We start from the raw sequence: 22832 nt of genomic DNA on the forward strand, positions 1-22832 counted from the left end.
CAAAATAGAGCAAATATTTTTGGAAAAAATTTTTTAAATGTTTTCCTGTGGCTCCTAAAAGTTTTGGCTTGCTGCCAATTTTTTTTTTTTAAATTTTATTCCTAACTCAGTCCCTTGGCTTATCTAAACGAGGATACTAATTGCGCTCACTAGTTTTGCTATTCCAAAACCAAACAAATTAGGTTTTAACCTTTTTTCTTGTATTCTGACCCAACATAAAAATACCGGTCACTTGCAACACAACATAACCAAAGACTGCAACAGACATTACCTGACTCTTCTTCCCGCTTTCCCTCTCTAAGTTCCCCCCAACTATTTCCTACCATACATATACCTCATTATACCACAATATCACTGTGTATTCATTCATACTATGTATTTGTTCAAACCGTAATCGGCTAACACCGTTAATGGTTATATGTAAGCCACATTGAGCCTGCAAAAGGTGGGAAAATGTGGGATACAAATGTAACTAATAATAATAATATTCTGGATGCTCCAACTTTTTAAATCCTGTATTGTAGTGTGTATTATAGTAACTTGGAAAGGATTTTGTTGTTGTGTTTATTGATGCAGAAATAAATGGATGACATTTCTCTCCTTTTTATAGAATAATATTTTTTGTTTTGTTTTCACAGCATCAAGAATTTAGTTTTCTTCTGAAAGAAAGAGTATGCCCTCTTGTGATTAAGCTCTTTTCCCCAAATATCAAGTTTCGACAGGGTTCTAACTCAACCTCCTCACCAGCACCAGTAGAAAAACCATATTTTCCCATTTGTATGCGCCTTCTGAGAGTTGTGTCTGTTCTCATCAAACAATTTTATAGTCTTCTGGTAAGACTCTAATCTTTTTTATTGATATACATTTATTGTTCACTGAACATTCTTGTATGTACCCACTGAATCTAGAATTTATAGACTGTTGAACATTATTTGCATTGCTATCCTCAGTAGATGAAATTGAGTTGTTTATAATGTTGACTCACATAAAGTATTGTGTATAATCTTTGTTTTTAGATATAAGGATGATGGTTATAGAAGACTGGTTCGCATTTTATATTTGTAAATACCAACATTTACATATATATCTCGGATACGTGTGCGAAATTCGATTTTTAGAGAGCCGGGATTTACATGTGTAAATCTGCACTTGTGTAGATGGCAAGGGGGTTTGGGTGGAACCAGAACATACATGTGACTTCTCCATGTTAGAAGGAGCATGCATGCATATGCCAAAATATATGTCATGGCCCTGGTCCATGCCCTGCACCCATGCCCTGAATTAACCACAGGAAGCATGGTGAGGTCTGCAGTCGGTGGGCTGCTGACGTCAGCCTTTGTTACATTGGACTGGAGCTCTCCCCCACTGGTGTTCTTAGGAGTGTATGTGTACGTGCCAGAAGATCCTTTTAAAGGGTCCACTGTGCATGGACAGGACGAGCGCACACAGATGACATCAGGTGCTCGGTCCCATTTAAGGTGACCGGCCTTTCTCTTTCGCTGCCTTTGCAATATCTGTTCTTCCAGCCTTGTGTTTGCCTCTGCCCTGCCTTGCTTGCGTTTTCCCTGCCCTGCCTTGCCTTGTTTTGCTTTGTTTTGCTTTGTTCTGTCTTGCCTCATTCGTGTTGCTTTATCTGCCCAGCCTTGTGCATACCTCGCGTAGCCTTGCCCTGTCTTAGTCCTTTATGTATCCAACCTGCCTGCCTTCTCTACAGCCCATATTGCCTTGTTTCCAGTCTCCCTTCCTTAACTCCAGCCCACTTTGCCTCCTCTCCTGCCTGCCTTGTCTTGTCTACAGCTTGCCTGCCATATCTCCGACCTGCCTTACCTCCTCTCCAGCCCACATTATCTTTTCTCCAGCCTGCCTTGTCCTTGTTTTCTGCCTTACTTTGGTCTGTACCTACTCCACCCCCAAGGGCTCTTTCCAGAGTCACCCCAGGTCCTGGTTCTACCAGTCCTGCCCCTAAGGGTTCTTTTCAGAGCCACCCATTTGTCTCTACCCTTTGTGGCGTGACTCATCTACTGTCCATCAGGACCCTCCGGGTTGGGAGCCCAGCGATGGTCCAAGGGCTCACCCTTCTAGATTTGTGACAGATGGCAAAGGCTATGAGCTTTAGTGAGTCACCAGCCTTGCAAGTGCTTCAACAGTTAGCTCTCCAACTCCAGCAGCTCTCCAGTGCAGTCCAGGATCTGACCTTGAGCATGGACCAACTCCAGAGGTCTGCAGTGCCATAGACTGCGGCTTCTCCTCCCTCAGTAGCCACTACTGTTCCTGTAGCTGTCCCAGCAATACCCGGAATGCGGCTTGCGTCCCTGCCTCAATATGATGGGAACCTGAAGACCTGTAGGGGTTTTCTCAATCAATGTTAGATAATCTTTGAGATCCAGGCAAGGGATTTCGACTCTGATAGAGCTCGAGTGGCCTATATCAAGCCATTGCATGGGCGTCTCCTCTCTGGGAGCGGAATGTCTCTGTACTTTAATAACCCTTCCAAGATCTAGACAGTTCCAGTTCCTTGCAGGCAAGACAGCGATTCCTAAGTGATTCTGTTACTCTGTACTGAAGTAGAGGCATGGGTCCAAGATTACTGGTCACCCCGGGGGTAAAGAACATTGGAACTAATTTCTTGGGCCTATTGGTGGTTACATCTGAGAAGGGATGTACATGATTATGTGGTTTCTTGTCCCGTTTGTGTCTACCATTCTCTGCTGCAGCAATGCTTGCAGTACAGTTCACTGCAAATGATGGTCTTGGGAGACTTTAATATGGTTTCTGACCCTACCTTAGACTGCTCTAGTCCAACCTTATTGCATTACAGAGGGCCACGAGCAAACAGTTTCGCCAATTTTATTCAAACACTTAATTTAATAGACCCCGGGGAGCGTGATTACACGCATAGATCCCGAGCCTATGGTACAATGGCAAGGCTTGATTATATCTTGGTAGATCACAGATTATTTTCAAAGATAAAGACTTCAGAGATTGGCCCAGAAGAAGTTTCGGACCATGTTTTATTGTGGGTGGATAGGGAGACAGCTGCAGATATAACAGGAGGTGCGGGATGGCGTTACCCATCTTATATGCACACAGATACAGTCTTCCAAAAATATATTCAAGAAAAGTGGACTACCCATAATTCAGTACATGTAGGGCAACCTTCACTATGGTTGGCTTCAAAGGCAGTACTCTGGGGGGATACAATAGCATATGTTCAAGCACGCAAGAAGCGACTGTCAGCGGGTATTGTCCAATTACAAACTCAGCTGAGGAAAGCCAGGATGGCCCATACTAGGTGTCCTACTAAGACCTCTTTGGAGAATCTACGCACCACTCAGGCAGCGCTTAACACTCTGCTGCATGAGAAAGAATCATACTCGTTTTTACATCACAAATACAAGCTGCACAGATTTGGTAGTAGACCTAGTAACATGCTGGCCCGGATCATTAAAAATTGGGGCGGTCCGAGATCGGTGACAGCACTGCGGGATGATCAGGGAGTCCTCACAAAAAACTTAGAAAGGATAGCTAAAATTTACACAGACCACTTTACTGCACTCTACGCTGCAGGTCCCCCACCGAACCCTCAGGAGTTAACAGCTTATTTGTCTATATTAGGTCTTCCTGATTTGACTCCAACAGAACTGGACTATTTAAATGCTCCATTATTATTATCAGAGTTGCAGGCAGTGATCAAAGCTTTAAAGCTGGGCTCTGCCCCAGGACCAGACGGATTTGCGGGAGAGTATTATAAAACACTTGGCCCCCAGGCTCTGGGGGCGTTGTTGGCTTACTTTGAGGTGGTGGTGGAGAGGGGTTGTTTCCCCCCGCATGCTAACATGGCACTGATAACACTCATACCTAAACTGGGCCGGCCCCCAGAGAAGGCCAATTCATATTGGCCTATATCCTTATTAAATGTACATGTTAAATTGTTCTCTAGAATATTGGTGGAACGCTTGGCCCAATGCCTGCCTAGGTTGATAGGACCCAAGCAAGTAGGATTTATCTGTAGACGTCAACCGACTCACAGTGTTCGTCGCTTACTGCTGGCATTAGCACACTGTCAGGAAACACAGACACCATCCCTGTATGTGAGTTTGGATCAGGGGCGTATCTGGCCTCCAGCGGTAGGGGGGGCCAGAGCCAGAGGGAGGGGGCACATTTTAGCCACCCGCCGCCACCGACCCCCCCCCCCCCCCCCCCGCCGCCATTACCGGACCCCCCCCACCGCCACCAATGACTCTCTCCACCCCCCCTCCCGCTGCCAGCCCTCCCCCGCTGCCGTTTCTTACTTTTGCGCCGAGGTCCGCTTCCTCCTGGGCCTTTAAAAATATTTCTTCAGCTGGCGGGGAACCCCAACCCCTGCCAGCCAACCCGAGGTGACGTCTTTCAAGTTCTTCGTCCGTCGTGGCCGACGTGCTGGAGTTGAGCTCTGGATTCAGCCGCTCAACTCCAGCACGTCGGCCACGGCGGACGAAGAACTTGAAAGACGTCACCTCGGATTGGCTGGCGGGGGTTGGGGTCCCCCGCCAGCTGAAGAAATATTTTTAAAGGCCCAGGAGGAAGCGGACCTCGGCGCAAAAGTAAGAAACGGCAGCGGGGGAGGGCTGGCGGTGGGAGGGGGGCCAGGGTGAAATCTGTGGGGGCCCAGGCCCCTGTGGCCCCACGCAGATACGCCCCTGGTTTGGATGCTGACAAAGCTTTTGATAGGGTGGGATGGGACTATTTATTTCACTCCACACAACAAGGGGATAAAGGGGATAAAGTTTATACTACCAGAGTCTGTATTTCAGAACTTCATTCATAAAGATTCCAGAATGTTAAATTGTATCAAAACATGACTTTTTATTACATCAATGTGCCTATACACAACATATGACACATATAAGCAATTAAACTACTCATTCATCACCATTCATACGCCACTCACCCATTGTTTCTGACTCGTGACCATAATATAGCATATACAAGCTTATCAGATTATATACAGAAAAATGCGTCAATATTTAACAAAAAACCTTTTAACACTCTTCTTGTTGGCCTGTAATGTCACTTTGAACAGATCTTGTTTGCAGCTATGGGAGATCAAACATGTCCAAGCACTTATCATGCTGTTCAGCCCGTTCCAGGCTTCACTGATAATACAGCGCTGTGTATATTCAAACTGAATGCTGTGGTTTGTCCCAAAACCACACTGCTGAATAGCGTTAATTTTAATCAGCTTGCAGACACTGGGTGAGGGGCCGCACAAAACCGCCATTCAGGCAGAAATAATTCTCATATGAAACACGGTTCCCCAATGCTGGTCCGCATTTCGTTTCCCTTCGTCAGGAGGAACCACCCATTACTCTACAACATTAACAAAATTATCAGTGCTATAATAAACCATTTAGATTCAATGTGAATGTCAACTATTAATAGCATAACTCATCTCTTACTGTCTCTATTATACACGGCTGCCATTTATTTATTTCACACCTTGTCACAAATGGGATTTCAGGGTTAGTTTTTACAAGTGATCAAGTCCCTATATAATAACCCATCAGCCTGCTTACTGATCAATGGTATTAAAGAAAAAAGGTTCCCCATAGCAAGAGGGACTCGGCAGGGGTGCCCACTTTCCCCACTTACTATTCATACTATCATACATGTTCAGGTTGGGAAGTCTCTCCTCATAGGGTTTGCAATGCAAATCCCATACCATTTTTCTTTGCACCGGTTCCAGTCTTTTTACATCTTTAGCAAGATATGGCCTCCAAAACTGAACATAGTACTCCAAGTGGCCTTAGTGCGACTTTGTGCTTGTCTTTCCTAGATGCTAAGGCCGTTTTTACCACTGCTGGAAAATGGCTGATTTACCATTTTGTGAATTAATGGCTATGTGCTAATGTTGTTATTAGCACATGACCATTACCAAAAATTAGCACATCAGCCCTTGCCACCTATTTTGAAGGCGGTAAGGGTTCACACACTTATCTCGTGCTAACCAGTGTGTGGCAGTGTAGATGCACTAACTGATTAGCATGGAAATGCCCACTCTCTGCCCACCCCCCCGCCCCAGTCATGCTCCATTCCAGAAAAATTAAAAATAATTTTAGTGTGTGGTTTGCGTGCACACATTGGGAGCTTACTGCTGGATGCCTTAGCACATCCCGTGGGGAGCCCTTTTAGCAGAGGTAGTAAGCACATACTAGTGCTTACCGCAGCTTAGTAAAAGAAGCCCTAAATATGGACTATGTTGTTGGAGGATGTGGTCAAAAATAGTAGTATAATTGGATTCAAAAATGGTGGTGTTTTTATATATATATATACAAAGGCAAGTCTGTTAACTGTTAAGTAGATGTGAGAATCAGACCTTCTGGAAATGAGCAACATTACGATCATAATGGGATTCAGTGGCATACCTACCTTATATGGCACCCGGGACAGAGCAGAGTCATACCCCCCCCCGGTCACAGCACACCTGTAGGCAGAGCACACCCCCTCCCGTAAGCAAGGAGGTAGGCAGAGCAGGCATGCGGTTGTCGGCTCTGCCGGTCCCCTGCACCAGAACAGAAAGTTGATATCAGAGGGGCAGGGGATTGGCAGATCGGACAGCCAAGTTCCTACGCTGTGCACCCCCTTGCTCCCAGCACCTGGGGTTAACTGCCCCTCTGCCCCGCCCTAGGTACTGTAGAGGTGGGATTTGTTGTATATTTCCTTTTACGGACCAGATACTGGGCTCAGTGGATCATTGATGTTAACTAGGATAGCACTTTTGTACTTTCTTGGTTGCTGTTGCCTATACAGTAAATATGTAGCAAGGCAACATGCCTGCATCAGTAGGTTTGTTTTGCAATTTTGTTCTCTCAGCTGAAAATATATTACCTATCTACTGAAATATGTTTCTTTTCAACATACTTTGCAGTTTGATTTTTTTGAGACTTTTCAGAAGATTTGCTCTGATAGAGAAATTACAGAGTATTATTTTATCATTTATTTCAGGTAACCGAATGTGAGATCTTTCTGTCACTGCTGGTGAAGTTTCTTGATGCAGACAAACCACAATGGCTTAGAGCTGTGGCAGTGGAATCTATACACAGACTCTGTGTACAGCCTCAACTGCTAAGGTAGTAGCATTTATTTAATAAACTTCCAAATCACCTTACTGAAAAAAACCCCACATCCTGACACTGTATGGTCTAAAATATAAAAAGGAGAGAAGAAAAACCACAGACGAGGTGGAGGTGCACTGATTCCCTACATATCGCAATGAAAGCCAAAAAAAGGAGTAGGGGAAGATGGCTCTTCTCAAACAACGATGGAGACGTGTGGATGGATTAAAGGCTTTATTTCAAAAACATCAAATTTGACAGCAGCTGTGTTTTGGCGCCTGAGTGCCTGCTTCAGGAGTCTTATGATGTCAATTACAATGTCAATGTAGATTAGAAATGTAGATAATTGACATCATAAGACTCCTGAAGCAGGCGCTCAGACGTCGAAACACGGCTGCTGTGTAGAGTCAAATTTGATGTTTTTGTAATAAAGCCTTTAATCCATCCACACGTCTCCGTCATTGTTTGAGAAAAGCCATCTTCCCCTACTCCTTTTTTTTGGCTAAAATATAAAAACACAATAAAATATTTTAAAAAATAATATATGTCTGCAAGGTATTATTTACATGATATACAAAACAAGTTGTTTCTTGCATCAGCAATTTCAAACAGTGAATATCGACATCAAATTCAGATAATGGGACTTGGCCTCTTTTAGCAGGTGTGTTTTCCAATTCAAAATAAAGTTAGTGAGCTCGTAAAGGGATCCTTCAGAGATGGACATTACTTAACATTAAGGTCCTGATTCTATATATGGTGACTAAAGTTGCAGGTTCAGATTTGGCAGTGTAGCCAAACTGTGCATGCAGCTTAATTGATTAACAAGCCAGTTGGTACTGAGAATTGGCCACTAACAAGCAATTATTGGCGCTAATTGGCACTAATTAGAATTTACGCACACACAACTTTCTAAGTGTAAGATTCACTGGTTGACTGTTGAGGCGAGGATATTTTTTTAAGCTGGGCTGTTTGTTATGGAAAATTACATTTGAACAAGTTCCATTATATATGATTAATCTTGTACATTATATATTAACAAACTATCTATATAATTTTCGGAACATTTCAGTATTTGATCTCCCAAGTCCTACAGGCATCTCCTCAAAGAAGCTTTTTAATTGTTTGCTTTTCAAGGTGCAAAATTCTGGAAATTTTTACCAGACAATCTTTGAAAAATTACCAATTATACCACATTTAAGAAAGGTCTGAAGACACTACCGTTTCAGATCTATTTGACAAAGCAATAATTTGGTTCATAGTTGCTTTCTGTCTGTATTATTAGTAGGTTATATTGTTTAAAGGTTAAAGTATCTTTGCATTTATATTATGTAACTTTGTAGACTATTGTGCTCTAGAATCTTACAGTAATCCGCTGTGAACTACGTTTATGGGAAACGGTGGGCTTTAAATGAACTAACTGTATTCTGTAAAGTGGTGCACGTAAATTCTAATGCATGGATCTCAGAAGGGACGTGGCCGTTGGAGGGGCATGGCCATGGAAGGGACAAGGGCATTTCTTAAAATTATGCACACTTATAGAATATGTCCAATCCAGGCCTAAGTTAGGCATGGTATATACACCAAGTTTTAGTTGGCATAAATGGTCACCACTAAAATTTAGTCACTGGGACGGGATCTACATGTATTCTATAAATTGCGCCTAACTTTAGGTGAGATTTATAGAATAGCACTAAGCACATTTTTTTCGGCGCCATATATATAGAATCTGGCCCTAAATGGGGAAAGCACGTGGAAAATGGCACATGGAATAGTTTTTTCTTAACCCTCTGTGAGTGTGTTTGTATCTGTGTTCTCTCTAATTAGGAGTGGAAGGAGGAATAGTTTGAATGAAGCAGATCCAGAGCATTCCACTGTTCTGGAAAAGATAAAAAATAAAATAAAACCAAGTCTGATAATATATCCTAACCATTAGATGTCACTGTCAACAAATTTCAAAGGATGGATTTTAGTTTAATCACAGAGTGTCACTTGTGACAGCAGTGGTTCCCAAACCTGGTCCTGGAGGCATCCCAGCCAGTCAGATTTTTAGGATATCCACAATGAATATTCATTAGAGAGATTTGCATGCACTTCCTCCACTGCATGCAAATCTCTCTCAGGAATATTGTGATAAGTGTAGGTAGTTACCCTGCCATGAAGAGGCCACCAGAGGGATCCTCACAGTGAAAGGCCTATGTAGTGATATGAAAGGGGCCATTAGAGGGATCTCTGCCTCACTGCCAGTCTTATTTTAGAGTGACCAGTAGAAGGAGCTCTTCCTCCTTGTCAGCTAAAAACCAGGAAGCTATAGGCCGGGGAGGGCCCATTGCAGAGAGAAGAAGATGGTCCCCCTTTAAGAAGTAAGCCCAATAGAGAAAGTTCTGGACCCTAATAGAAGCAGGAGGAAGGGTCCAGAAAGGGATGGGGAAGGTATTAGCAGCCCCATAAAAGTCACTTCCTAGGAAGATAATTCAGAAGGGAAGGGGGCCCTGAAGAAGAAGGAATGATGGATTCCTGCAGGTAACCTGAGAAGCTGGTTGAAATGGGCTGCAAACCCCTGGGGCATGGACCTGTAAGGAGAAGCTGAACTGGTGACTGGAGAGAAGAGATGCTTGAGGCAGGCTGCCACATCCCAGAGCAGGGACTCTGTAATCAAGGAAAAGGTACTTACCTTATTGCAGTGGTAAATAGGAGTATTGCAACTGTGTTATGGATCATAGTGTAGAGGCAACACTGTGTTATTTGAACTGAGACTTGGGCTAACAGCCAGGGGTGGAGGACAGGACTGTAAAGTTATGGTGCAAGTTAAAGTCCTGTCCAAGGGGAGGTTGCTCTTTAACTGAGACCCCAATTCTTCTGAAGGAGGGCTCAGTTGGAAGATGGTTTTATGAAAAACATTGAAAGCTAATTTAGACTTTTAGGATTTTAGTGCAAGGAATGCTGATGGATTTCTCGAGACATAAAGTAAACTGATGGTCTGTTATTCTCCTTTAAACTTTGTTTTTAAATTGTTTCTCCTTCCTTTTAAACTTTTATATTGTACACCTCTTAGATGGTATCTATCGATTGGCGGTATATCAAAAATTGAATAAACTTCGAAACTTGGAATTATCTGTTTTGAGGAAGAATTCCCCCACAGAGTGGTTGGTGAAGGCCAGATGGAGCTATTCTGCATAATGGTAGAGCTTGAAGGTGACCTACTTTGCATATCCTCTGAAGCCTGCTAACCTAGTATGTTTATTTGGGAACCACTGGATTACAGTACTGTGTTGTACCGTGTACAAACCTGATGTCATCGGGAGTCATGTTGCTGTTACAAATAATCTGGACTCGCGCAATAATGGTGTGTGCACAAGCAGAGTTTCACTGTATTACATTTAAATTCAAAATAAAGCACCTTTTTCTACCTTTGCTGTCTGATCATTTTATTTTTCGAAGCATTGTGTTCCCAGTTTTTCTTTTCTGCTTTCCTGCCTTCTTTCTTCCAGTGTGTGCTGTCCATTTGTCCAGTTTCCATCTTTCTTCTTCCATTCCCTCAGTTCCCTCCACCCTTATGGTCCAGCATTTTCCCTTTCTCCCTTCCCCTCTACTCCTATTATCTAGCATCACCCTGTCTCTCCTAAATCCCTATGGTCCATCAGCTTCATGTCCACTGTCTGCCCCCCTCCCTGTAGTCCAGCAGTTCCCTATCCCCTATACCTTATAGTTCAGCAGCTCTGTCTCTTCTCCCCTCCAACCCATGATCCAGCAGTTCTGTGTCCCCTCTCTTTCCCCATCCCTATAGTCCAGGAGCTCCATGTACCCTCCCCCACCCCACCCCACCCCTATGGCCCAGCAGTTATCTGCCCCCTCTCCCTTAAAGTCTTGTGGCTTCATGTACCCCCTAAACCTTCCTCTCTCTCTCTTCCCACCCCTATAGTCCAGCAGCTCTATGTCCATAGTAACATAGTACATAGTAAACGACAGATAAAGACCTGTACGGTCCATCCAGTCTGCCCAACAAGATAAACTCACTTACATGGTATGTGATACTTGATATGTATACCCGAGTTTGATTTGTCCCTGCCTTTTTCAGGGCACATACCATAGAAGTCTTCCCAGCACTGTTCTTGTACTTTCTGGAGCTAACGTCGAAGCCCCTTAAAATGTACACTGCAGCTCATCCCTGTCTATTCAGTCACAATCAGTGCATAGACCGTAGAAGTGTGCCAGCTCCCATTTTGTTTCCCGATTACCGGTGTCGACACCCAATCTCCGCTAAGATTCCGCGGAACCATTCCTTCTAAACAGGATTCCTTTGTGTTTATCCCACGCATGTCCCCTCTCCCTTCACCACCCCTGTAGTCACACAGCTCTTTGTCCCCTATACCTTATGGTGCAACAGCTGTGACTCTCTCCTTCCAATCCATGATCCAGGAGCTTTGTTCCGCTCTTTTCCCCCACCCCTGTAGTCCAGCAGCTCCATATCCCCTCCCCCCACACCACTGTGTGCCAGCAATGCCCTGTTCTCTCTCCCTTAAGATCCTACAGGTTCATGTCCCTCCCCTACCTCCCTCCCCTCACACCTCTGTAGTCCAGGAGCTCCATGCCCCTTCTCCCCTACCATCCTTATAGTTCATGTCCCAATCCACCCTGCCCCTCTACCTCCCTCTGTCCCCTTATGGTCCAGAAACTCCCCTCCCCCCCACCTTATGATCCAGCAACTCTGTGTATTCAGGAAATGTGCTTAGTAGGGTTTTAAATTCCAGTGGAAATGAAAGCTTGTAGGCGCGTTTGCTGCCTGCATAGCCCGGGAAGGAGCTGTGGTGTTAGGATTAGTGTAGCTGTGTCTCCTCTGCTGGGCTGTTTCCTACTGCCTATGCTCTCTTCTCCCCTCTCTCAGATGCAGTTGTTTCTGCTGGCTGGCCCTGTGACACACCAACTGGGTCGTTGCGACGTACCAGTTGAGAAATGCAGGGCTAGAGGGAAGAGTTCCCGCCTCAGGGAGAAGTGAAGCCTATAATCCTAATTGGGTAGGAATGAAAGAAACTCAAAGGTAGGTGGGAAGCTAATGAGAAGGGAAGGGTTTATACCTTTGGGACCCTTAAAAGATCTCCCAGAAAGCCCCCTCAGACTCATCATCTCAGGTCTATGATCCTACCATTATTCCTTTCTGTACTTTTGCTTCTTTTTTGCAAAATGAAGTTGATAATTTTCAAGCATCATTTGCAGTTGTCCCAGCTACACTCTCTCCTATTCACCCCCCCCCCTCTCCTCTCCGATGGTTGCCTCCTCTGCTTGTTCCATCTCTAACTGGATCTCTTTCATCCCCATATTTCTCTCCTCTCTATCTGCCCTTGTTGATATCAATCTCTCAGGATCTGCCTTAGACCTTTGGCCAGTCCGCCTTTGTAAGTACCTGGCATCTGAAATTCTTCCCCTGTTTCTCCCACTACTCCAGGGCAGTCTCTTGCATGGAGTTGTCTCGAGTTTCTGGAAACATGCTTTGATCTCTCCCCTCCTAAAGAAGCCCCTGCTTGATCCTTCTGACCCCTCTAACTATTGATCCATCTCTAAACTCTCTTTCTTTTCCAAAGTCCTCGAAAAGATAGTTCACCTTCAGCTGTTCTCTTTCCTCGAAAGGCTCTTGTCCTGCACCGCTATCAGGCCAGTTTTAGAAAACATCACAGCACTGAGACCCCACTAGTTGCTTTTCATGACACTATTAGAACGTCCCTGGAATCAGGACTCCTCTGTGGTGGTGGTTTCCCTTGATCTCTCCTTAGCTTTTGATCTCATTGATCATAGTCTCCTGCTTCAACACTTACATTTATCAATATCTCTGGTACTATTTTCAAATGGTATCAAAGCTCTCTCCCTGCTCATTCTCATTGATCATGGTCTCCTGCTTCAACACTTACATTTATCAATATCTCTGGTACTATTTTCAAATGGTATCAAAGCTCTCTCCCTGCTCGTTCCTGTCCATCCACACCAGCTTGTCCCAGCCCGCCTGCAAGCTTGGCAGCCACTGCCTCACTTGCCTGCCTGCTAACTTGTCAGCCACTGACTTACCTGCAATCCTTCCATTCCAAGCCTCCGGCTCTCCGCTCTATCTATCTGCTTCTCACCTCAGTCACTACATTTACACCTGTTACACCGCATTCACTACTTATGGCCCCTGTCCACATCCTCTTCCTTGCCCTGTCCCTTCCTAATCTTTTTCCCCTCCCCTTACCGCTGTCTACCGCCGGAACTCATTGCCCACCTGTGTTCCCTCCCGTCCTGCCCGCTACGGCAATACCCTATTCACTCCCATCCCTCACCACCTCACCATCTCTCTTGTCCCCCTCCTCCTTCCTAGCCCTTAATCTTCAACACCTCCTTCCTGCCATTAACCCTTCACCATTCCTCCTAAGTGCACCCCGTCTTCGTTGCCTTCGTCGCCTTCGTCGCCCGACCTCCCCCACCCTCCTCCGCACTCTCTTGCTCCTCCTCCTGCTATCCGCGGGAGACATTAATCCTAATCCAGGCCCCCCTCACCTATCCTCCTCCTATCCATGCAAACGATTCCGTGATGTCTCCAACCTCGTCTCTATTCCCCTCCTCCCCCCTCTTCCCTCCCCTTCTCATGCGCCTTGTGGAATGCCCACTCGATCTGCAACAAAGTGCCCTTCACCCACGATCTCTTCATCTCTTGTTCTCTCCAACTGCTCGCCCTAACTGAAACCTGGCTCTCCCCTGACGACTCTGCCTCAGTCGCGGCCCTTTGTCATGGAGGTTATCTCTTCTCCCACACTCCCCGCCCAGATGGCCGCGGTGGAGGCGTCGGGCTACTTCTCTCGCCCTCCTGTAGTTTCCAACCCCTCCTCCTACCGCAGTCTCACTGCTTCTAGTCCTTTGAAGCTCACTCCATCCGGCTATTCAACCCATTACCACTCAGAGTTGCAGTCATCTACCGCCCCCCTGATAAGCCCCTCTCTTCATTCCTTACTGACTTCGACGCCTGGCTCACCGTCTTTCTTGATCCCGAATCTCCATCCCTCATTCTTGGTGATTTTAACATTCACGTTGACAACCCATCCAGCTCCTACGCTTCTAAATTCCTCACTCTGATATCCTCCTTTAACCTCCGACTATGCTCTACCACCCCTACTCACCGTGATGGCCATTGTCTCGACCTCGTTCTCTTCTCTTCCTGCTCACCTTCCAATTTCTGCACCTCAGTCCTTCCTATTTCAGATCATCACCTAATCACTCTCACTCTTCATCACCCTCCCCCTCAACCTCGCCCAACTATAACCACTGCCTTCAGGAATCTCAAAGCTGTCGACCCCCCTACCCTTCCATCTCGTCTTCCGAATCTGTCGACATGGCTGTCTCTACCTACAATGAAATTCTCTCCACTGCTCTGGATACCCTAGCACCATCTGTCTCTCGCCCCACTAAGCGCATTAATCCTCAGCCCTGGTTAACCCCTTGCATCCGTTACCTTCGCTCCTGCATCCGCTCTGCTGAAAGACTCTGGAGGAAATCTTGCACCCTGTCAGACTTCACCCATTTCAAATTCATGCTATCCTCCTTCCAGTCCTCCCTATTCCTTGCCAAACAGGAATATTATTCTCAACCAATTCTCTTGGCTCCAACCCTCGTCGCCTCTTCACCACCCTCAACTCCCTACTTAAGTACCCTCCGCTCCGACCCCCCCCCCTCTCTCTCCTCAAACACTAGCTGACTACTTCCGCGATAAAGTGCAGAAGATAAACCTTGAATTCACTTCCAAGCCTTCTCCTCCCTGTGACTTCTTAACCCACTCCCTCAACCAACCTAACCTGGCCTCCTCCTTCCCTGAGATCACCGAAGTGGAAACTGCTCGCCTTCTTTCTTCCTCTAAGTGCACCACCTGTTCCTCTGATTCCATTCCCACCAATCTGCTTACCAACATCTCTCCTACAGTTAACCCCTCAATCTGTCACATCCTCAACCTCTCTCTCTCCACTGCCACTGTCCCTGACACCTTCAAGCACGCTGTAGTCACACCACTTCTCAAAAAACCATCACTTGACCCCACCTGTCCCTCCAACTACCGCCCCATCTCTCTTCTACCCTTCCTCTCCAAATTACTTGAACGTGCTGTCCACAGCCGCTGCCTTGACTTCCTCTCCTCTCAGGCCGTCCTCGACCCGCTTCAATCCGGCTTTCGCCCACTACACTCAACAGAAACAGCACTCTCTAAAGTCTGCAATGACCTGTTCCTTGCCAAATCCAAAGGTCACTATTCCATCCTCATCCTCCTCGACCTATCTGCCACCTTTGACACCGTCAATCATAATTTACTTCTTGACACACTGTCCTCATTTGGGTTCCAGGGCTCCGTCCTCTCCTGGTTCTCCTCGTATCTTTCCCAACGCACCTTCAGAGTATTTTCTAATGGCTCTTCTTCCACCCCCGTCCCGCTCTCTGTTGGGGTCCCTCAAGGATCTGTCCTTGGACCGCTTCTTTTCTCGATATACACCTCTTCCCTGGGCTCGTTGATCTCATCACATGGTTTCCAGTACCATCTCTATGCTGATGATACCCAGCTTTATCTCTCCACTTCCGACATCACAGTTGAAACCCAGGTCAAAGTTTCGGCCTGCCTTTCAGACATTGCTGCCTGGATGTCCAACCGGCATCTGAAACTGAACATGGCAAAGACTGAGCTCCTTGTCTTTCCACCCAAACCCTCTTCTCCTCTTCCCCCACTTTCTGTCTCTGTTGACAACGCCCTCATCCTCCCCGTCTCTTCAGCCTGCAATCTGGGAGTCATTTTTGACTCCGCCCTCTCCTTCTCTGCCCATATCCAGCAGACAGCTAAGACCTGTCGCTTCTTCCTCTATAATATTAGCAAAATTCGCCCATTCCTCTCTGAACAGACCACCCGAACCCTCGTCCACTCGCTCGTTACCTCTCGTCTTGACTATTGCAACCTTCTCCTCGCTGACCTCCCGCTTAGCCACCTATCCCCCCTTCAATCTGTCCAAAATTCCGCCGCACGTCTTATCTACCGCGTGAACCGATACTCTCATATCACCCCTGTCCTCAAGTCGCTTCACTGGCTCCCGATCCGCTACCGTATACAGTTCAAGCTTCTCCTATTGACCTTCAAGTGCATTCAATCTGCAGCCCCCCATTACCTCTCTACCCTCCTCTCCCCATATGTTCCCACCCGTAACCTCCGCTCTCAGGACAAATCACTCCTTTCTGTACCCTTCTCCACCACCGCTAACTCCAGACTCCGCCCCTTCTGCCTCGCATCACCTTATGCCTGGAACAGACTTCCTGAGCCCATACGCCATGCGCCCTCCCTGCCCATTTTCAAGTCCTTACTCAAGGCCCATCTCTTCTCCCTTGCTTTTGGCGCCTAACCACCTTCCCATTCCTGATACCTACACTGACTACATAGTTTTTACCTTTAGATTGTAAGCTCTCTTGAGCAGGGACTGTCCTTCCCCATGTTTAAACTTGTACAGCGCTGCGTAACCCTGGCAGCGCTATAGAAATGCTAAGTAGTAGTAGTACTATCTCACTAATCAAACCTGCCAGCTCGCTCACTTAGATTCCCACTCTGATGTCCTAGCCATTCGATCCAGCATTCCCTAAGGCTCAATTTTGGCCCCACTTTATTCATTGTTTTTCCTTGCTCTACTCCTCACCCTTATCCTGTCCAATAACTGCCTTCCAATGTGCTGTACCGACAATATTCAGATCCTCCATTTTATCCTGCTGGCCAAACCAGTCTCTGACTTCAACACACGTCTTCATAAAGTATTTTCCTGGCTCTACAACCACCGAGTATTCCTCAAAGTGGAGAAATATATGGACATCCACTTCACCATCCTTTCATTACAACTCCGTCCACCCCTTATAGATCACTGCCCACTTCTGTACAAAGGCTCTATTAAAATTCTTTGCGCTCTTTTTGACAACTGCCTCAGTTTCATGCCCCAAGTTGACTCTGTCATTCGTGCCTCCTATTATGCCCTATTTGCATTCGACCCATTTTTTCTTTTCTCCTGCTGTCCACAATCCATGCCCCCCTTCTCAGTCTAGTAATCAGTTATATTAATTATTGCAACTCCTTTATTCTCATCTTTCTTTGTATATTCTCTGAAGCATTTACTACTGGTTCAGTCCACTGCTGTTTGTTTTATAACTGTAGACCTTTATATTATGTCACCCCATTCCTTCACACTGAACATTGGCTACTGCTCTCCACACACATTCAGTTTAAGATCCTGATTCTAGTCTTCAAAGGCCAGCTCCCCACATCCCCAGATTACCTGCACTACTTCCTCATTGCTTATACTCCATCCCATTCTCTCTGCTCATCCAGCATAGACCAATGTTACATTTCCCCTCCCTCTGTTATCCACCTTGACATCACATGTACTTCTGCCATCAGTTACAATGGACCTAAGCTCTGGAACTCCCTCCGTCCTATGCCAATTTAAAACAGTGCTAAAACTTGCTTTTCATACTTGTCTACCCCTGCACTTCCTGTTTCTCTCCATTATCTCTCCCCTTCTTCCCTCTGTGCTTGATTTCATCTGATTTTGCAGCAGTTTAACTTTGTAAATTGGCAATTTGCAGTATATCAAGCCTTTGTAAATAAATAAATAAAAGTGAGGCAGAGAAGGTGGGAGAAGAACAAAGGAAGAACCCACAGCCTGGCGATCTGAGGTCTGAAAAGCTCACACATGGAAACCCATTGGAGAGGACTCAAAGCTGGATAGGGGAGGACTATGTTGAGAGAAAGAATAAGATATTTACTATTAATTGAAACAGAAAACATGGACAGTGATTTTCTTGTATTTTTCTTTTGACTGAGAAGAGCAGCCTGTGGTGGAGAGTAGGACTTTAAAGTTATGGCAAGTTTGGTCCTACCCAAGGGGAGATAGCTGTTAGATTAGAGGTCCTAGTCCTTATTGAGCAGGAGCCAGTCTTTCTGTTTTTGGATTCTTTTAAAAAGAATATTGAAAAGAGAAAAACCCCAGAACTTGTTGGAGGGACAGAGGATGGAATCTGTGAGAGAGACTGGAGGCTAATTTGCCTATTGTGAGAGCTTTAACAATGTGTCTGTTTTCTTGTTCTTCCTCTGCAAGAATAAGGGCCGGAATGTTCGGAATAATAAAGGTTTTGTTATAACTTACAGAAGGAGTAGTGCAAATCAGCAGTAACCAGAGATGAGAATTTACCCCGAGTGTTTTGGTGGCTGAGGATATAGACAATGTGGCTGAATGACGTGTATGTATGTTTTATTTTTTTTATCCTTTTATTAGAGGCTAGTCTTTAATCTCTTAGCTTGAAAGCTGGTGACCAGTGCTTGTTTCATAAGTCAGTAGAGGCAAGTACTCTAGTCTCAGCTCAGAAGGGCTGGTAACTACAGCCTTGTCACACATTGTCTCAAGGCAAAAAGTATGGTTGTGCTTTTCTAGTAGGCAATACACATAGCAACCAGTAACAAGATACAGTAATGTGAAAAGTTTTTGGCCCTTTTCTGATTTTCCCTGTTATTGCATATATGTCACACTGATGGTTTCTGATCTTGAAACATAATGTAGCATTAGACAAAGGGATCCTGAGTAAACGCACAACACAGTTTTAAAATTATTACTTCATTTATTTAAGCAACAAAGTTATTTAACACCCATGTCACCCATATGAAAAAGTAACAGTCTCCTAAACTTAGTAACTGGTTGCATCAACTGTAGAAACAATAATTGCAACCAAATGCTTCCTGTAATTTGATATCAGTCATTCACATCACTGTTCAGGAATCCTAGCCCACTCTTTTTTGCAGAACTGCTTTAATTGAGACACATTTGTAGGTTTTCATGCACACAGTGCTGGTTTCAGGTCTTGTCACAGCATCTCTGTTGGGTTCAAGTCATGACTTTGGGTAGGCTAATCCAAAATTTCAATTTTGTTTCCCTTCAGCCTTTCAGTTGTAGACTTGCTTTTCTGTTCTGGATCATTGTCTTGCTACATAATTATGCTTCAGCTCACAGATAGATGACTGGACATTCTCCTCAAGAATTTTCTGGTACAGTGCAGAATTCTGCAACCCTACACCACCACAGTACCACTACCATGTTTTACTGTTGATATGATGTTCTTACTATGGAATACTGTTGTCCAGAGTGTTCCAGTTTTGACTTGTTTGTCCATAGAACATTATCTCAAAAGGCTTGAGGATCATCCAGGTGTATTTTTGCAAATGTAAGCTGAGCATTGATGTTAGTCTCGGATAGAAGTACTTTCTGCTTGCTACTCTTCCATGAATCCCATTTTTGCTCAGTCTCTTTCGTATTGTGGAGTCATGAATATCGATCTTAGTTGAGGCTAGAGTGGCCTGTATTTCTTTGGATGTTCTTCAGGGATGTTTTGTGACTTTCTGGATAAGTTGTCACTGTGCTCTTGGAGTAATTTTGTCAGGCTGGCCACTCCTAGGAAGATTCTCTACTGTTCTAAGTCTTCTCCATTTGGAGATAATAGATTTCCAGTTTGCTGGAGTCCCCAGAGCTTTAGAAATGGCTTTTTAACCCTATTCACATTGATACATTTGAACAACATTTTTTCTCATCTCTTCTGGAGTTTTCTTTGATCGTTGCATATCGCTCTTGTAGAAACTTGGTGTTGACTACTTCACTCTAATGGCAAGGTTAAGTATATAGTGATCTTTAGATTCAACAGGGCTGGCTGAGATCAATACTGGCTTTGTTCAATCAACCAAATCTAATTCAGTTTATCTTTTGTAAACTACCTTGACCTGCTGATCGGATTAGTCGGTTTATCTGGTTGACATAATAAACATAATAATTAAATTTGGTCAGTTAGTTGATTAACTAAGGGGGTAGTTACTTTTTCACATGGGTGATATAGGTGTTGGATAACTTTGTTCCTTAAATAAATGATGTAATCATTTAAAACTATGTTATGTGTTTATTCAGGATCCCTTTGTTATACCTCCTGATCATTCTGGATTTAGAGCGGGCTTTAGTATGGAAACTGTGCTGACTGCTCTTCTAAGTGAGATTTATGTTTCCTTTGATCAAGGTAATGTGGTAATCTTCTTCTGTCAAGTTTTTCCGAGATTGGCCTCTCAGGACATGTGCTTATTGGTTTAAATCTTTGTTTTTGCTTTTCCAAAGTGTTGTTTCAGAAGTCTTTCTCTGCAGTATGCAAAATCTCATGTGGCGTTCCTCAAGGGTCTGTGTTGGCACCCCCACTGTTCAATATTTTTTTGAGCCCTCTAGCCACTGTTGTTCAGTCCCTTGGGATTAGCGCCTACTATTATTCAGACAATATTTTATTTTTACATCATACTGACTTGTCCAACTGTGATACCACTTCTCTTCAATACTGTCTGTCCAGGGTTGAATTCTGGCTTAGTGACAATCCTGGCTTAGTGACAATCATCATATTATAAAGCCCTCCACATTAGTGGCTATATGGTTTTCTAATTGTTTATCACGTCAGACTTTATCCTCCTGTTTTATAGGTTGTCCGATAGTATTGGTTGTCTCATTCAGGTATTTAGGAGTCCTTATTGATCATCAATTACTTTCCAGCCCCACATTTCTTCAGTATAAAACATAGTTTTTCTGCAGTTCAGCAACTTTGATAGGCTAGTTCCCTTCTAGACTGTCAACTTACAAATAATTTTTTATGCCCTTGTGACTTCTGGATTAGACTTTTGCAATATAGTATTAGCCAGCCTTCCTCAATATTCTGTCAAGCATCTACAGTCGGTGCAAACACAGCAATTCATATTCTGTTTCATCTTAGGAAATTAGATCGTATTTCATCTTATTTATATCAACTTCACTGGCATCCTGTGAAGTACTGTTCTCAATTCAAAATTCTTATGTTGACTCATAGTGAAATTTTTACAAGATTCCCTCCATATCTGGCTTCCATTTTAGTTCCTTGTAGACCAACTTATCTACAGTCATCAGAATTTCTCTTGACTCTACCCTCACTATCCTAAGCCTGGTGTCTCTCCACGTGGTGCTTTGCCTTTTTGTTTCTTACCTCTGTTTTATGGAACTTACTCCCTTGCACTCTACTTGCTAAAGCTTCCAGGGCAAAGTTTAGTGCTCTCAACTCATCTATTTGAGCTGGCTCTCTGTTATGATTCCTAGACCTGTGGATGTTTCAAGAGAAACGGGTAGACATCCTGACTTGTATTGTTTATCTCCTGGTCTGTATCTCTGTCTCCTTACCTAGTCTTTTTTGTCCTATCCGATTATGGAGTTCTATTTTGCAGCACATGGTTGCTTCCCTTTCTTTTTTATATTTTTTGTAAACCACTTTGATGTGACTCGTGGAAGGTGGTATAGTAAATACTTAATAAACCATAATATTACATTTTATGAAAAGGTCAGAAATCATTCAGTGTGACATATATGCAGTAATATGGGAATTTGGGAGAGGGACAAAATCTTTTTCACATCACTGTACATAGTTATTAACTTTACATAGCAAACATTAAGCAAGGTTCACTGTTCAGTCACGTGAATATACTTATGAAGCATTAAGAGGCAGCCCAGGAAAGTGGTAGGGTTGTGGCAGCAAGGGAAGGGGAATACATGATGGGGAAAGCATGCAGATGATACCTCATAGAATTTTTCCAACCTCTGGGTGTGTTCATGAATATGTATATGTATCTATGCTGTCAATGTGTCTGTCTAATTGGGAGAATAGATGAGTGGGGATAGGCAGTTTAAAAGCAACAATTCCCTAACTACTAGGCGCCTCCGTTTAGGTGCCCTGAGGATGTACAGTATGAGCCTATTCTATAACAGCATCTGGGCACCAAGTTTTTTTTAATAGAAAACTAATGTGACTCAGTATTGGGGTGCCTAACGTTTAGTAACCCTCTGCTGTACCGGCCCTGGTGTAAGTGTGAGATCCTAAATGTAGAGGGATGCACCAAACTTACAATATTCTGTAAGTTACACATGCAAGTGGGAGCTCTGCCCATATGTACATCCCCCTTGTATTTCTGCACTATATAAGTTAGGTGCTGTTATTGAATAGTGCTTAGGGACACTGGTAGCACGTTTGTGGTTAAGTGGTAGAGAGACAGCTTGATTTTTAATGGAAGAAAGTCCAAGACAGTGATCTGAGGAAAATGTCTTAGAAAATCCAAATGACAAGTCTGAGATAGAAATGCCAAATGAGTTGGATAATGTTGGTAGAAACTCAGAAATAATGGGTCATGCTAAGCCTAAGAGAGTGAATCAAGGCAAAAGACCAGGTTATTTAAATTATTATATTCTTTATTAAAGCTCTGTCATAAAGGTGCTTGAATGAGAGAATGTAGTATGAATGTTTGTATGTTAGATGTTATGAGAAATGTCAGGGACATTTCTAAGTGAGGACAAATTTAGAAAGTATTAAACAAAAATCAAACTGCTCACCTGGGATTGCTGGCTTCTGTTTGGGGACTCAGGGAGAGTCTAGCGGCCACTGTTGGGGTCTTTGCTGTTCTGCAGGGCTCTGGCTGGCATTTGCTGGTAGTGTAGAAGGCAGGGCCTAGAGTGAACCATGAACTCAGAAATGCTCGAGGCTGGAACACTCCAGGTCTGGTGGGACTCAGGCTCTCTGCAGCAGCGGAGAGTGAAGCAAGGAATTGGCTCAGTGAGTGCACGTGCATGGCACTCATTAATTCTGCGCACCGGGAGGCAGGCCGGCTGCATCCAGCGCACATAC

General features: G+C 44.4%; 1 protein-coding gene across 1 annotated transcript in view; it reads left to right on the plus strand.

The window, feature by feature from the left end:
* Positions 1–22832, plus strand: part of MON2 (MON2 homolog, regulator of endosome-to-Golgi trafficking) — a 461654-nt gene that overhangs the window by 162818 nt on the left and 276004 nt on the right. Inside the window, 2 exon segments of the mRNA XM_030215834.1 lie at positions 639–833; positions 6985–7109. Coding sequence (XP_030071694.1) covers positions 639–833; positions 6985–7109 — 320 coding nt within the window.

This window comes from Microcaecilia unicolor, chromosome 10, assembly GCF_901765095.1.
Source record: "Microcaecilia unicolor chromosome 10, aMicUni1.1, whole genome shotgun sequence".
NCBI classification, from domain to species: Eukaryota; Metazoa; Chordata; class Amphibia; order Gymnophiona; family Siphonopidae; genus Microcaecilia; species Microcaecilia unicolor.